The sequence below is a fragment of the Daucus carota genome, chromosome 9, assembly GCF_001625215.2.
Source record: "Daucus carota subsp. sativus chromosome 9, DH1 v3.0, whole genome shotgun sequence".
In the NCBI taxonomy this organism is placed as follows: Eukaryota; Viridiplantae; Streptophyta; class Magnoliopsida; order Apiales; family Apiaceae; genus Daucus; species Daucus carota.
In genome coordinates this window covers 21,428,122-21,445,227 of record NC_030389.2, presented here as the reverse complement: position 1 = coordinate 21,445,227, position 17,106 = coordinate 21,428,122, and the positions used below count along the sequence as shown (strand labels likewise).

Sequence of the window (17,106 nt, the reverse complement as noted above, 5' to 3'; positions counted from 1 at the left end):
ATATTAGTTCCCAAAAACTGATTTGTATGCGCACTATTTACTCTGTTACAGTCACCAAGTACTCTCACTCCCTCTTTCTTGCACAACTACAAACCCAAAGAAAAGTTGAATGAAAAAGATAAAAGGAAAAACAGTGAAAAAAAAACAGAACAGGAAAGATTACATACAGTGTGCACGAGTGTGGGAAGATCCTTGAAATTGAGTAGTATTAAATTTAGTGGATTCCTTGCCTTCAAGAACTAAACTTCTTCTTCTTCGGTCTTCAGGACCTAACAAAATATAACACAAACACTTTTAAAAAATTCTAAGAAGTAATGAAATCAATAATAAGGTGCAAGTAAAGAACATACCCAAATCACTGCTAAAGGATGAGAAGTTATCAAGTTTCAAATGATTATAGTTAAGCTGAAAAACAACAATAAGAATTCAATATTGTGATGAATTAAACTTACACAAACTACATACATTTATGAAAATTAAAAATGAACGACCGTAAGTGGAAGACAACCTCTTTCATGTTGAGAGGAGGTGTAATACTCAAAAGCTCATAAAAATTTGAATGGTATGAGAAGAGACTCATTTTCAATACAAAATAGACTATACACAAATTTTAAATTCAAATTAACAAATAAAGACAAACGGAGGAATATTACATTACCAGATTAAGCAAACAATCGTAGCAGATGAAGTTTAGATGAGAGACCATTTGAAGAAGTTAAAAAGCAGAAACGTAAGATGGAATGGGCAAAGGAGCTGAACTGAAGGGAACAATGTACCAAACTGCCAGCAAAATACATACCTCTCTCATAAATCCACGGCAAAATCGTTAGCTGAGAAGAAAATTCAGAGCTGGTAATTTCAATTTGGGTGATTAGGGTTCGTATAATCATAATATTAAAAATTATAATCAGAAAAACTACTAATAACAGTAATAAGTCAAAGAAGTCTGAATACATAATTCAGTACATGGATCCATGTACATTTAAGAACCCGTGACACTATCTCGGTATCTCCATGTCCAAGTTCAATTTCTATGAAGAGCTGATGAACATTATCTCGGTATCATCATAGCTTCCTAAAATTTGAACTTAAGACATCACGTAAAAGTTAAAATTAATAAAAGAATCATTAAATAAAAATGATAAAAAATTTTGCAAGAAAGAACAAATTAACAAAACTAAATTCGATGTACTCCCTCCTTGTCACTTAGGCTCATCACATATAAACAAACATATTAACATTTAAACTCTTTTAACACTTTTAGCAAACAGATGGTGTGCAAACAAAATATATAACACAACTTTTAAAAAAGCAGTTAACAAATAAAACGTAGTAACAGAGAAAAGCTCTCGTACCTCACAATAAAACGTAATAAAGCTTATGAAGGATGAATCTGCGTAAAGAAAATACAAACATCAATCAGATTCGAAATTTGAAATATAAGAGATACATACACCTATACATACACATCAGTTGCGTCTTAACCTTCAGATCTCTGTATTTTCTCCGTCTTCCCTCAGAGCTTCACTGGTGAAAACCGGTCCGATCGATCTGATTTCTCGCGCAGCGATTAGGTTAAGTAATTTCATCGATTTTGAATTGAATCGGTGAGCTTCTTCCCGAAGCTTCACATGTTTGAATAAGAAATTGGTGTGGCTGTGAATAATGGCTGATTAGGGTTCGTATATTGAAGGAGTTGAAGAGTGGATGAGATCTAAATTTGAAATCCTGGCTTGAATCAGGAGTAGTACGCAGCAGAGCAACGTAGTTGAGAAAAAACAATATGGAGCTCGGTCTGCAGCAGTTGAATATCCTTCCAATTGAGGAATTTTTGATTTATTTAATATCTGTATGCATAGACACGCAGCAAAAGTAGGGGAAAGTAGCAGCAACAAAACAAAAATGGTAGTCAATGTCTTTAATTAAGTTTGACTGCTTGTAGTAGTTGTTTTGAAACCAATGGCAACTACTGTAAATAAGTATTAAGTTTTAGGGTATGGGGTGTAAAATTGTTAGCAGGAGGATTCAGGATTTATTATATATATATATATAGATATAGATGCTCCGCACCTGGATAAATATTCTCAAAAAATTCAAGATTTAATAGTTTGTCAACAAACAATTGTTTATTATTTTGTGTCACAAATGTTAAAAAATTTTAAGTTGATAAAATTGTTGCAGACATATCTGACACTTTTCCAAGTAAAGATGACTTCTTATTATATATGATATGGTTGATTTCATAATCATAATAAATAAACTTTCACCCAGTTATCATTAACTGAAAAAATAATTCTAAATATACGCATGCGTGTTGAGTTGTCGTGCTAATATATATCATAAAAAATATTAATATACGTGTCTAGTTTTGTTTACATGCATGAGTGGGTAAAAAGTCATGATAATTTACGTGCTAAACTCGTTTATAATTTTTAAAATATGTGTATTTTATTAAAAATTTAAAATAAGATGTTAATTCCATATTTTATATATTTCAATAATGTGGAATATATCATGCATTTACACAGTTTGTTTTATCCCGGATCTTGTTAATATTATTTTCATATTTAATAAATTTCTCAAAAATAACAATTTATCACTTTAAATTAGTTATCTGATTCAAAAATGTATCTTTCACAAAATTTAAATTCCTTATTAATATAATTTTATTTAATAATTGCCGCCACCTTATATCTTAATTGCCACTTTTTTTTAGTAACGTTTAACTTACCACTTAATACTGCACTATTTCTGCTTGTTTTCTGGGGCAAAAAAAAAATTTCTCTTCGTCGAATTTTGTAAAACATGAACCTCTATTTCCTGTCAAACCTATCGCCAACCAATTCTTCTTTTTTTTTTTTTCCTTTGCAACAAGTGCTAATGTAATAATAAAAAATATACTACATCTGCACGTCAATGGAATTTAGTTCAGAACTTTCAAATTAATTCTGATTATAGTTTTCAATAATTAAACTTTACCAGATAAACTAATTCCCATAGACTCATACCCGTGTGCAACTTCCTTGTCCTTCCCTTCTACACCATCCCAATACATTAAGCACCCAGGCTATATATGTGTACATTCACAGGGAAAAAGAAGTTCATCATCCTACTAAAATGCTAACTTTCTCCAAAAACAACCATCCAGCTTTTGTTCTTTTAATGATCATACTACATCTACGATTCTTCCATCGCTCAGCATGCAGTTCCACTCCATGGTTAAGCGCAAAAACAAATGATCTCATCTGCAACAAAACAAAAGCAGGTGGACATATACATATTAGTTTATATTGATTCATAAAAAATTGTGCCAGACCTATGTTGAGCATGCTCCAAGAGGTTTTACATCTATCATCTGTCTAAAAATATTAAGGTGTATAATTCGTTGAAAACTCGACTCATGTGCACATCGTAATTATGAATAGCCAAGAGGAAAACAAGTACTTAAATTTACTCTCTCATTCCAAACAAAACGGATTTGTTTAAAATATACAAGGTTAAAAAGAGCAAAGGAAGTACTTCAAAATATGGATCACGGAGGTCCCCCAAAGCTTTCCAATCTCAGCTGCTTAAACAATTTCAGGAAGCAATAATCTTGGGTAGGATAAAGAAATCCAATAGCAAATCCTTCTTTGCGACACTGCATAACACAATTATAGAAGAAGTGAACAAACCCATGAATAACTCAATACAGTAGCAATCAACTACAACGAACGAACCAAACCTCTTCCCCGAGAATAAAGATTTCAACATCAACCCATTTAGACTCCTGAAAACCAGTTAACCTGCCTTCTCCTTTATAGCGAGCAACCTATCCATGAGGACCACAAGGCAATTGAGAATTGAGATACAAAAGAAGACAAGTTAAGGAAGAGTACTAGATTTCGAGTGGAGAAATGCATGAAGTTTCATATTAAACTTATAAACATAACACTTAAAGCTTCAAGCTATGTAGTAAATCAACTTACCGCTCCATATTCTTTTTCTAGCAGGGACCACAAAGGAAGCTTGTATTTTTCCGCAACTTTTGCTCTAAACGCTACCTGTAAATAATATATCACATGCAGCAAATTTATAGCATAAAAAACATAAAGAGAAGATATACTTAATGAAGAGTCCTTTAAAATAACAAAGAAAGGCATCCATGTAGATTCGTAGAAACTTCGCATATCTTATGTGGAAATTCTTGTAACGTTTTTGTTAGAGAAAAAAGAAAGACATTCATGTCACCTCGTTAAAAAACCTCAACATATTCATCATGTGCTTGATTGTGTTTGTGTTTTCATATCCATCTCTCTTTGCTAAATTACGTGTTGAAATCAAGAACTAAAACCATATCCAACCCAACACCAAACACTATAATAGTGTATAGTTTACACTATAATCTATTGTATAATATATACTATAATCTATATAGTGTAAAATTATAATAGTGTAAAATTTACGCCAAATTAATAGTGTCACAACAAATTTGGAGTCAACTAACTACACTAGAATGGTTGCCATCTCTCAAAATTCCAAGTATACCCTCATGTTAGTTAAGAAAACAGATTTGTTCCCCTGTATCCCATTTATATCCTATTATATCTGAACAAAATACTCCATCAATCCCTTTTTAGTTGTCACATTTCTATTTTTATCGGTCAAATTGACTACGTTTTGACCAAAGATTATAAGTCACTTTTTCATTATTTTAAAAAACTGAAAATTACATCTTAAAGTAGATTAAAAGTTATTTCCGGTGACATATTTTTTTTATATCGTCAATTGATAAAATATTAATAAATTTCAGTCAAACTTTAGTCAATTTGACCAGCACAAAACCAAATGTGACAACTAAAAAGGGACGGAGAGAGTAATTTCTTCTAAAAAAGTTGGAGAAAAATGTCTTTTTATAGACAAAGATTCTTTTTACTGTAAAGTAATACATAGTGTAAATGGGTTGGAGTTGGTAATGTGAATAGTGTAGTTTTTACACCATAATAGCGTAATTCTTACATCATAATTATAGTAAAAAGTTATATTTTATATACATCATAATTCAATTAGAATTGCATATAAATATATAATAATGAATAAAATCATATAAAAAATTTATAGCATCGCACGGGTTATAGGCTAGTAAATATTAAAAGGAACACATACATCACCTGTGTACATTTAGGTTGAACTTACATGATAAAATGCACTAATCCCCAAATAAGATAAGAAAAACACGATTCCTAGCCAAACATGGTACTTGATCACACAAATAAAAGGAAAAGAATGTGACATGGAAATAAATATTAAAAAAAATGTAAAAGATTGAGAATCATGATATACTGGGTAGAAAACAGACTTGCCTGGCCAGCTGGCACATTGGGATCACCAGTCAGTTTCACAACTTCTACATAATTGCATGGCTCAAGCCTTGAAAGGTCATCTATCCCATCACCTCCTGGCCATTGACCAAACTGACGTCTAATCTGAATCACCTCCGTCACAAGGTAACCATTAGAACCAATGTACAGCCCTAAGAAAGCAAAATCAATGAAGTTACCTTCGTAGAATACAAAGGTGAGATCTCAAAGTAATTTAGATGAAAATTACTAGAGCGCTGTGATAAAAAGATAAATTTAATAATATAGCTTTCAAATAAAACAATTTAAGATTCTATTGTAATGCACTACCGTTTAGAGGATCTGAAGATGTTGGAATAATAATTCGGTTGAAGGTTGTTAATCCAGATAGTAAAGGTTGCTGATTTTCAGCCTGGCTAAGAGCAAACAACTGTAATTTATCACATCCAGTCTGTAAAACAATAAAAAGATATGTTGCTAGAGTAAGTAGTCTCTAAAATAAATGTAGTTTCATTAGCAAAGAAGTTCAATGTGAAAGCAGTGGAATAAACCTTATTGTATACCATCCCCCTGCCAACACAGTTCACATAACGAAGGATGTCATGGTCCCAAGTATGATCATCTTCAAGCCTGTAGTCACTAGAAACCTTTTGATCTTTGTTTTCTTCCACACCCAGAGAGAATGAGAAGTAGTCTTTTCTATCCAGCCTGGCTGGTACTCGGAGGAAATCATTTTTAAGGTTCCCCTTTGCTTTCTGAACTATGCTACCAACAGCAAATTTATGGTGAATTACAGTTCTCTCTTCACCTATATTCTTTGAACCCTTCCCGAATTGAAAATAGCCTTCATATTTTCCTTCATAGCCTGCATGTTTTCCATCGTAGGCTCCATGTTTTCCTTCGTAGCCTCCATATCTTTCTTCATAGCTTCCATGTTTTCCTTCGCAGCCTCCATGTTTTCCTTCATAACCTCCATGTTTTCCTTCATAGCCTTCATATTTTCCTTTCACCCGACTATGTTCAAACATGTCTAAAAATGTCTGTTTTGTAGCATCCTTTCCTAATGCTACCGCAAATTTCCTAAGAGTCTCAGCCCACATGTCCTGATTTGCATAGGGCGTCAAGTGAGAAAGACGAAAATCTAAATACAACTTGTCCGCAACCCCACGAAATTCTTCAGGAACTGCCTCATGCTTAAGGTAGGTAGCCTGTAACACATGTGCATATGGAAGTATCATTTGATTGGAAAAGCAAATATTAATAGATGGCCTGGAGATATACTTGAACTGCCTTGGTTATCTTATAGCTAGTACGTAATATTAAAATGATTCTGCAGATCTGCCTATATCAAAAAAAATTCAAAGATTACATACTGTGTAATACTCCTACATGTGAGGGAACTGTTGTTGATGCGAAAAACTAAATATAATTAAAAGGCTCAGCTTGTAACAAAAAACTACCTGCTCCTTGTGCATGGCCTCTTTACCGGTTGAAACATATATCTCAAAAAGAGGGGTCCCATCTTTGGCAGTTGCAAGCTGCCTGAAACCCAACACAATGGCCAAAATATAACAATCACGAAAACAGATTACAAGTTATCGAATTCAACACAAGAATACTCCGATAGATATTAAAAAAATCAATTAGTGGCAAAAATAAACATACTGCATAGATAAAATTGTTATTCCAAACCATCAAAGCTGTACTCAGAGGTATAGGCAGTCAAACACATAAGCGACAGTAACTGTAAACAAATACTTTTAAACATGTGGTTGAGGTGAGACAATTCTCTACTTTTTTTTTTTATTAATTAGGTCAATTTCAGGGTTTGTTTCACAATCCATAAATCAAAATTGCATCACTAGGTCATATATCTCTCTAAAAGAGAACCTTTCAAGCTTAAGAGATATTTCGGAAATACAAATCTCTAAACCTTAAGCCTCCTCGTCTTCTCATTTTTATCATTTTCCTTTTTCCTACTTCCCTCTGGTAATTCTTAGTCTCCTATCAAAATTAGTTCATATGTTAATACATTATTAATAAAGTTGTATGGTCCAAGTTGGGGCACTAGAGAAGCGCTTTGGTAGAAGTTGTAAGTTCTAGAAATAAGAGATTATAGTGAGTATGTGATCCATGGGGCGCAACAACACAAAATAAGGCTTCCTGAGCAAAACTTGAAGAGACACGTATTAAAGACAAGTACAGAGGTAAGATAGCAGTATTTTTGCAGCAGAGGGCAGCACAATACAGATAAGAAAAGAGGATAGTATCGACTGGGCGTGCTGCTGAGACTGGACATGGCACCTTAGATCTTTCACGAACATAAACTCCAAAAGGAGTTTTCAGATACATTAGACTAGGGAATTAAAATTTAATTAAACATTGAGAGCTATCCCCAAATAGGATATATATAGATATAGGACAGAGGGGATGGGATGATCTCATGCCCATATTTGTGAATCAGGAGTGCATTATGTGGATGATAATTAATAATTTGTAGACTTCAAATTTTATTATGTCTTTCTGGCCAAAAGGGGTTCTATCTTACTGTTCACAATGTCGTTTGATGCCTTTTTTACTGCTTTTCGCGAATAATTTAATCACAAAATATGAAAGATCAACGTACATCTCTCTTTCACAGATCTTACTTCTGAATTGCAAGTACCCAGTTTGGTTTATTACTCTTTATAATAAAGTTGCTGTTGTGGTAATAAAGTTACTATGAAATAAATTATGTCAAAGAATGTAGGTATAGATATAAGTAATTACAATATTATTAACCATACCAAGGACTATAACTTTTTGCTACGAATCTTCCATGCTCTGGACTTATGTGAATAATCTGACCATAAGGATTTTTATGATCTTGCGAAACGCCAGCCCACCACCCCAACTGCAAAAATATCATGAATTAGAAACAATGTATGTCATACCAGATATAAACAGAGACAATAATAGACATGCTTTCTGCTAAACTGAATTTATACAAGGTGGAATTTGTTTCTGGTGACTAATTTTGAAACAGAAATTGCTACATTTAAAAACAGTGCTATACTTCTCTCATAGTAAGACATCACAGAAAGTAATTACTTCATGGTAGCTACGTATTTTGCAAACACAGGGGTATCATCTATGCCTAGAAAGTGGCACTTCCATGCTGCAGGCGATATTGACACAAAATTGTGTATAATTGAAATAATGATACAATAAAGGTCAGAGAGTAGTGGAACTGCAAACTCACAGAAGTGTACGTCCAGTGTTGACATTTGTAACCAAATATCAGCAACCATGTTCCGTATCAATATATTTTCAGGTTAACACAGAGACTGTTCAGATAAACTATTTTTCAATAATGAATTTAAACAAGCTGACTGGTCATGCATGACCATATACCCGCAACCTGGTTGATGAATACAGTTAAAAAAATAGGTGACTCTTTCAGGGATTTCTTAGAAAACTTACCAAACCTGCACCAGTTTGATCCCGCAAGAATGTTGCATCCTCATAACGCTCTTCCTCGATGGCTTTCTGCAATTAAAATTGCATGTATAAAATAAGACAAGTAACTAAACGTAGTCCTAAAATGATCACATGTCGTAAATTTAAATAGATTATTATCCTACGTTCAGATTAGACATTAATCTGGCAGCACCATCATTCTGACTAGCTGCTGTGATTTCTACTTGAAGCCGAACAGCAGTTTCATAATCTTCTTTCTCAGCAGCACAAGTATACTGTGACTGTTTATTAAGAATGTAAGCATAAATCAATGTATTAGTATATATACTACATGCAGAATTATAGCCAGAAATATTCCAAATTTGAGTCAAACTTACTTGGTACATTTAAGAGGCTGTACAATTAAAATTGCCAAAAGTTCAGTCTTCTTGTGACTTGTTCATGTCAGAAGACAGAATTCATAGCAATACAACTAATAGTGAAATATATATAAACTGATGTCTTCTGATGCTACAAAATGCTACATAAGTGTAGGAAACAAGGGTGGAGGAGCACAAACAAATTCCGACTTGCATCTAGAAGTGGAGCTGAGGGAGTATTGTGGTCCTATATTCAGTTGAATAATGCTAAAATGAGAAATATAATATCAGAAATAACAATTGACAACCAAAGTTTTTGTATTATATAAGAAATAGGTTGTAATCTATTTAACATGTGCTCTTTAAATAGTTTATATATATTTAGATTCCTCTCCTAGCATTAATTGCTATGTCAAACACAACTTCTCCTTTATAATTTTTGCTAACTAAAAAACAAGTTCAACAAACTGATTATCTCCAATCTCACACCAGGAAATTATGCTAGTATAGCACAAATTTGAGATTATTACAAGAATAGCGTATCAAATTAACGAACCAAGAACAAAAAAAGCTGATTCCCAAAAAAAATATCTGATTCAACAAGACACTCCAGATTTCTTTTTCTCCTAACAAGGAAAGTACCAAATATTGTTGTTTAAACCACAGAGAGCCAAACATACATAGTTTATACCACTTCACAGGATAAGAGAAGGGCAAACGATGTACAAATACCTAACTGAGGCTCGAGCGTCTGTTTTCATCAAAACAACCGACCTTCACGTACCAGTAATATCACACCAACAAACCCTCATATGATTCTATTAAGAAACTGAGTAGATAAAATAAAGCTACCTCACTCGCAACTTTCTCGTTATCCGCTCTTCCTATAAAGCCTTATTCCCCAAAATAAAAATTAAAAAATGTACACACAACACAATCTGTTAAATATAGACATAATAACAGGTGATGAAACAATATATATGCACAATCAATTTATTTAACTAAACAAACAGCAAAAGTAAGTTAAATACACGCATAATCCTCTTCACTAACCACACTCTCAGACAGAGAGAGAGAGAGAGAGAGAGAGAGGAAGGGAGGGAGGGCGCGAGGGAGAGGGAGAGGGGGAGAGAGGGAGGGAGAGAGTGGGAGAGAGAGGGAGAGGGAGAGTGGGAGAGAAAGGGAGAGGGAGAGAGGGAGGGAGGGAGAGAGCGGGAGAGAGGGAGAGGGAGAGAGAGAGATGTAAAATGTACCTTCAAATCAGAGACAAGTCTAGCTTGTTGATCATTTTCATCAAAAACCTTAAGCCACCTGTTCCAATCCTCTGCACTAACCAAACTCTCTTTCGCCTCGAACTTCGTGTCATCCGTGATCGGAGCACTTGAAAACCTGGAAAACCAAAACGACGTCGTACGCAGAGCTTTAACCCAGTCAGGGTTTCGCAAACCGGAGCATTCAGGGTTGACAGTAGAGCTAAGAAAAGCATGAGACGGAGAGGGAAGATGAAACGACGCCGTTTTCAAACTGCTGCACATCTTCCTTCTCAGAAAATACATTGTTTTGGTCCTTGTTTAAGATCTGTCTAGAAAATAACAAAATTATGCCTCGCAGACTGTATGTATAAAATGGGAAATGCTCTGCTACTGATAGTACAAGTTCAGGAACCACCTCATTTTTCTTTTGAAAGGGAGGGAAATATAAGTAAACTGGGGTCCACCTTACGAAATCAGTTACTCCCTCTGTCCCTCTCATTTCTTTACAGTTACTATTTTGGGATGTCCCTCTCATTTCTTTACGTTATTATAAATAGCAAGTTTTTCTCATCATTACACCCACTATCTTCCCCCACTATCTCATATTTAACAATAAAAACTACTATTACACCCACTACTTTCCTCCACTATCTCAAATCTATTATTAAATATTGATAGGTCCCACCACTTTACCCACTTTTCATCTAACTTTACTCATTTTCCATACATTGTCTTGGTCTCCGTGTCCCCCTCCAATGTAAACAATTGAGGGGGACGGAGGGAGTACCCATTTTTAGTAAATTCCTACTCGGTGATACCCTTCAAAAGGGGTAAAATGCGTTTTGGTCACTGAACTGACCTATAATTTTCACTTGGGTCATAGTACTCAAAATACAGTCAGTCAGGTCACTTAACTAGTAAAAATATTCAATTGAATCATCAAACATAATAAAAATTTCACAGCCGTTAAATCCTTTTGACTTTAGACGGTGCTCCGTTAAATTCTCACGTCTGTGCAGCCACATCAGCGGGTTAACCCACCCACTAATAAAACCACCCAACTTTCTTATGACCCGACCCAAGTAATAAAACCCCCGACCTATCTCCCCAATTCATATCATTTCATTCTCACCTAAATTAACCCTAAATTAACTGATCTAAACCCTAATTGCAACCATGGTACGGAATCGATCGGGTATCGAGGTTCGTGTTACTCAACCAAACGATGTTGAAGACGAAGTCAGTAATAGAGGTGGAGCTAATGATGTTGTGGATGTTGAATCGGAGACTTGTGGTGAAGAATCAAATGGCGGAGATGGGAATCGAGCAACTGGGGACATCATCTTGGGTTTGAATGTGCCACGTTTCACACTGCCACGTTGGTGAATAACAAGCCACATCACCTGTTGATTCATCGTTTCCGTCCAAATTTTAACTTTACTAACGGGTAGTGACCTAATTGAAATTTTTATCAGTATAATCAGTTGACTGACAGTTTTTTGAGTACGATGATCCAAGTGAAAGTTATAGGTCAGTTTAGTGACCAAAACGCCATTTAACCCCTTCAAAATGTTACTCTTGCTGGAAGAAACTTGATAATAATATAAGGACTCCCCCCCCCCCCCACAAACAGAATAAGAGCATCTCCAATGCTATTAGGTAAATTGGTTAGCTAAAATATTATATAATAATAATTAGCTATATTATAGATGATGAAAGAGTGATTTTGCTCAAATACTGTTAGCTATGATTGTTAGCTATATCTCAAAACTAATACTTCTTCCGTCGCAACAGGTTATATACATTTGGTGTGGACATAGAGACCAAGAAAAAGAGTAAAAAATGAGTAAAGTTAGATGAAAAGTAGGTAAAGTGGCGGGACCCATTTGTATTTAATTATAGATTTGTGATAGTGGAGGAAAGTAGTGGGTATAATAGTGTTTATACTATTATTATAAAATAAAGATAGTGTGTTAGGTCCAAAGTATCGTAGAAGGGGGGGTTGAATACGATACTCACTACAATTTAAAATTCTTTCGAATCTTGCGGATAAATAAATTGCAGTCCTGTAATGGGTTTCGTGTTCCGGATATTTATTGGGTCGGTTTATGAGGATATGAAAATATTAAACCAACACACAATATTTTCCAAGGTATATCTGTATATTGATAAATACCTCGAAGGTGCTATAAATCCAAACCCGAAGGTTGGCTACAATGACCACTCCTCTAAATATTACAAGCCCTATCCACTACAAATATTTATGGTACAAAACTAGTCTAGGGTGTGTATATATTTAAGAGAGTTTGTGCATAGCACTTGGCCATCCATCCCGAAGGATGATGTTAATTGTGAGAACCACAATCACATATTTATAGGCTTTCATAAACTAACCATGGTTAACGAGTTCGTCCTGGACGACTTGAGTTCGTCCTGGACGGATTTGATTTAACAAAATAAATCTAACTCTAGAATGTACAAAGAGGTGGCGCCACTTTCATATACATATATATATATATATATATATGAAAGTTGCGCCCCAAATGTATACATATGCTACTGTGGTCAAACTTGGCGCCATGGTCAAAGTTGGCGCCAGTACAGTGTGTCCCTGTGAGGTGTTCTTGGAAGAATTCCAAGTTGTAATGGTTGGCCCAAGGGAGATGAGTAGAGGCGCAACATTTGACCGGGTCAAATGTTGCGCTTCTTCATTGTTGTTCTTCCACAGTGGATGAGTAAGGGACTTAGAAAAATCCAAGCAACTTGCGCCATGACCTAGGAGGGTCAAACATGGCGCCAGTCAAACCTTGCGCCACATACAGTTGGTCCTCTCAGAGTGTAACCACTTAGAAACAAATCCATCATGTTGAACTTGCGCTATACAGTGATCAATTCCCCTGTTGTCTCTCCTTCAGGGACGTTGCATGGCTTCAGTGTACGCAGGAGCTTAAAGAGAGTGAAACCCTAGCTCCATGGACACATGCAAACCCTAGGGTGCCCTTGACACCTGACATCATCACATGCATGCATAATATATATAATATAATATATTATGTTGTTATTATATTAATAAATAAAAGTATATATAAATATATACACACATATCTCTTAAATATATACACACCCTAGACTAGTTTTGTACCATAAATATTTGTAGTGGATAGGGCTTGTAATATTTAGAGGAGTGGTCATTGTAGCCAACCTTCGGGTTTGGATTTATAGCACCTTCGAGGTATTTATCAATATACAGATATACCTTGGAAAATATTGTGTGTTGGTTTAATATTTTCATATCCTCATAAACCGACCCAATAAATATCCGGAACACGAAACCCATTACAGGACTGCAATTTATTTATCCGCAAGATTCGAAAGAATTTTAAATTGTAGTGAGTATCGTATTCAACCCCCCCTTCTACGATACTTTGGACCTAACAATTGGTATCAGAGCAGGCTGATTGATATACAAATCAGGATCCTTATCGTACGGAAAATCAAGAACCTAGCTTTTGATATTTGATTAGGGGAAATGTTCTTCCGGTTTGTGTTGCTAAATTTGTCCGTAGGCCTAAGCAAGGATTATCTGTCGGATACTGAACTTTGGACCGGGACTTATAAATTTATACTTTAAATTTTAATAAGTTTATTTTATAAATTTAACTTAATTTATTTTAAACTTATTAATTGAGTTTATTATGAATTAATTAAATTTATCTTATAAACTTAATTAAATTTACTTTATAAACTTTGCTAAATTCATTTAATAAATTTGCTTAAATTTATTTTAGACTTGTAAAGTTTACTCTTAGACTTTATCAAGTTTATCATAAATTTTTATAAATTTATTATTTAAATTTGTATAGTTTATGATTTAAATTTAAGTTAAAATATAAAATATAAATTTAAGAGGATTTAACTGATTATGGATATAAGTTCAAGTTCAAGGGTTCAATTTCATTTGTTCTGGAAGCTATGATTTAATTGGAGACGAGACACTTGAATATTTTCAAAAATTAAATTTATCTAATAAATTTTAATATATTTACTAAATGAATTTGAAATAAATTTATTCTAAACTTATTCAGTTTATTATGAATTTATTTGAATTTATTTTTTAAATATAAATAAATTTACTTTATAGATTTAACTAAGTTTATTTTATACTTTATTTTCTTTCATCTTTTAAAACTTATTTTTAAATTTATTTTCTTTATAATTTAAACATAGTTTAAATAATCAAGTGTCCCGTAACCTTATTAATTATTCTAGTCCAAGACAAATCAGATTGACATTTAGTTGAGACAGATCAGGCTGACAGATTACAAGACAAACACCGGGCTTTCAAATACCAGATTCTCAGAACCGGTAATGGAAGTACATTGATGACCCAATCCAATTGATTTCTCAAAGGATTATTAGAAGCAGTTTTCTATGTTCGACAAAGCTGATTGTGATTCGAAGAAGATTCTATTGAAGACTAATTTGGTACTACTAAAAGTGGATTTTGAAGAAGGTACTTCAGGCCTTGATCTGAGTAATTACTCCGACTTGATTATCAGATCACCAGATCAGGATGGGAATTTGCTACATCTACAATGAAGCATCTTTCCAGGGCTCGGAATGTCAACTTTGAATGGCACCACTAGTAGTAGGAAAAGAGAAGTTTTTGCAGAAGAATCTTCAAGGGATTTCAATCTAACTCAGTGATTCAGGGATATACAATTACTCAGTGAATTGTACCAATGCTAAATCCATCCAGAATCAACTGAACCAAAGACAGAGAACTGTGGAGGTTTAAGGATATAATTATCGAGTTACTACCGCACCAAATCAGTTTCGTGCATTTATGTCAGAACCTTAGGATTGAACAGAAGAGTTTGTAACTGCTGAATTTGAGGAAGCTCAAGTCGACGAAAGTTAACACTTTTGAAGAATGTGAGGACAGAACTTCAAGGATTAGCATAACACTGTCTGAGAGGTTTAGTCATGTCAGATTCAGATGGAATCTATTGGTTTTAAGTGGAGACTCTTCAGGGTTCAATTCAACAGGCTGTTTGAAAACTGAGTTGGTCAGCGCACACAATATTTTTGGTATCTTTAGCAAAAGAAGGTTGCTATATATATTGAAGCCTCGACAAACAAGGATGATAGGGCTTGTCTGAAATTCAAGTGGATGTTTTGAAAGAAACATCACAACAAGTTCTTATGCTATTTTAGGAAAGGTGTGAGCTGGATCAGTTGCTGATGAGAAGGATGATTATGGTTATCTGGCTATCCTAGCATTCTCTGAAGATGACTCAACTTGCACATCTCAGGTACGAATTCTTTCTAACTATGCAATACATATTTCTTTATATTCAAAGCATGTTATAAATCTCTGAGTAGAATTGTTTAACACACAAGCACAAGCATGATAGCATCACAATAGATAATGATTGGACTAGTATGCTAGATCACTGTTCTGGTAACTAGGATTGATGATAATCTTGTGCATGTGTCTTTAGCAGATTCTTAACATGTGTATGAATATTTAGGATTTGATTATTTGCAATGGTGAGATTAGAAGCTTTCCTTTGGAACACGACTCTTAGTTTTAGGGGTTATGATCCTAGCATGTATAACTTTGTTAAAACACTTACTTTCAGATTCCCTAGTACAATTAGACTTGCTTATTTATCTGAATTGTTTGTTAAGGAATTTATTTGTTCTATGATGGAATGTCTACCTTGTGTCAGTAGAAATTTTAGAACTTCATGTGAGATCTAAAACTGACTTAGGTAATAGAGATAGTATAATGCCATATAACAACAGATTGGAGTCAGATTCTTATGCTCTTAGAAGATTATTGAATATATGTAATTCTACTTGATACCTGTTGCACTTGTGTTAATTGGTTTAAGTAGAGAGTACTGAATCTTCTGAATTGCATAACTGCCTGTCTTGCTCTTGTCTTATCTTTGACTGTTTGCCATGTGTACTCAACATCATGTCTGTTTATTTTCATGTCATGAATGCATGTCTTTGTACTTGCATTGATTTTAGAAAAGCATGTTTGAGAATCACATTAGGGCAATGTCTAGATAAGAATTAGCATGTTAAGGTTGCTTCTGTTGTTACCACTGTTAAAGAAAAATCTCTAATCCATCCGGACCCAGTTATGATTGGGGACCATAGAACTCTTTCCATTTGTGATTGCAGGTTACATATGATCCATATGATTTTTGGTGCACTCTATTTTCTGAGTAGCTGAAATCATATGATTCACAAAAGTACCCTGTTAGCAAATGTGATCGTGCGAGCAGTTCCGTCAATAGTCTTTGAAAGATGACGACAAAGATTCTCTTTCGGGACATGCCTGTTTTATGGAATGTCATCATGGAAGCATATCTTTCTTGAAAAGAGTCAAAGCACACAAATTCTGAGTATCAGACTGTTCTCTGACAAATGACAGTATGTCAGTTCATGGAATAGTGTTTTATCTCAAATCAGGAAGGATGTGAATTTTGCTCGTAGCTAATATGGAACTTCAACTGAAGATGGAGTGAGCTGTTTTGATAGTGAAGCCTCATCAGATGAGTATTAGCTATGGCACTTGAAGCTCTCGCACTTGTATGTCAAAACAAGGAGCTCTTTTTATTCGTAAGAAGAGAATTAGTGAGAGGACTACCTCATCTGGGATTCTATATGGATGAAGCT

General features: G+C 34.4%; 1 protein-coding gene across 1 annotated transcript; it reads right to left on the bottom strand.

The window, feature by feature from the left end:
- Positions 1-2,913: 2,913 nt before the first annotated feature.
- On the bottom strand, positions 2,914-10,832 carry LOC108192313 (protein EXECUTER 1, chloroplastic). Its single transcript, XM_064085549.1, has 12 exons — positions 10,411-10,832; positions 8,963-9,079; positions 8,802-8,867; positions 8,126-8,232; positions 6,800-6,881; positions 5,891-6,547; positions 5,670-5,790; positions 5,339-5,512; positions 3,969-4,039; positions 3,725-3,811; positions 3,520-3,640; positions 2,914-3,245 (listed from the first exon to the last, which is right to left on the bottom strand). The coding sequence occupies exons 1-11, from the start codon at positions 10,711-10,713 to the stop codon at positions 3,533-3,535; spliced, it is 1,893 nt and encodes a 630-aa protein (XP_063941619.1). The 5' UTR covers positions 10,714-10,832; the 3' UTR covers positions 2,914-3,245; positions 3,520-3,532.
- Positions 10,833-17,106: the final 6,274 nt, after the last annotated feature.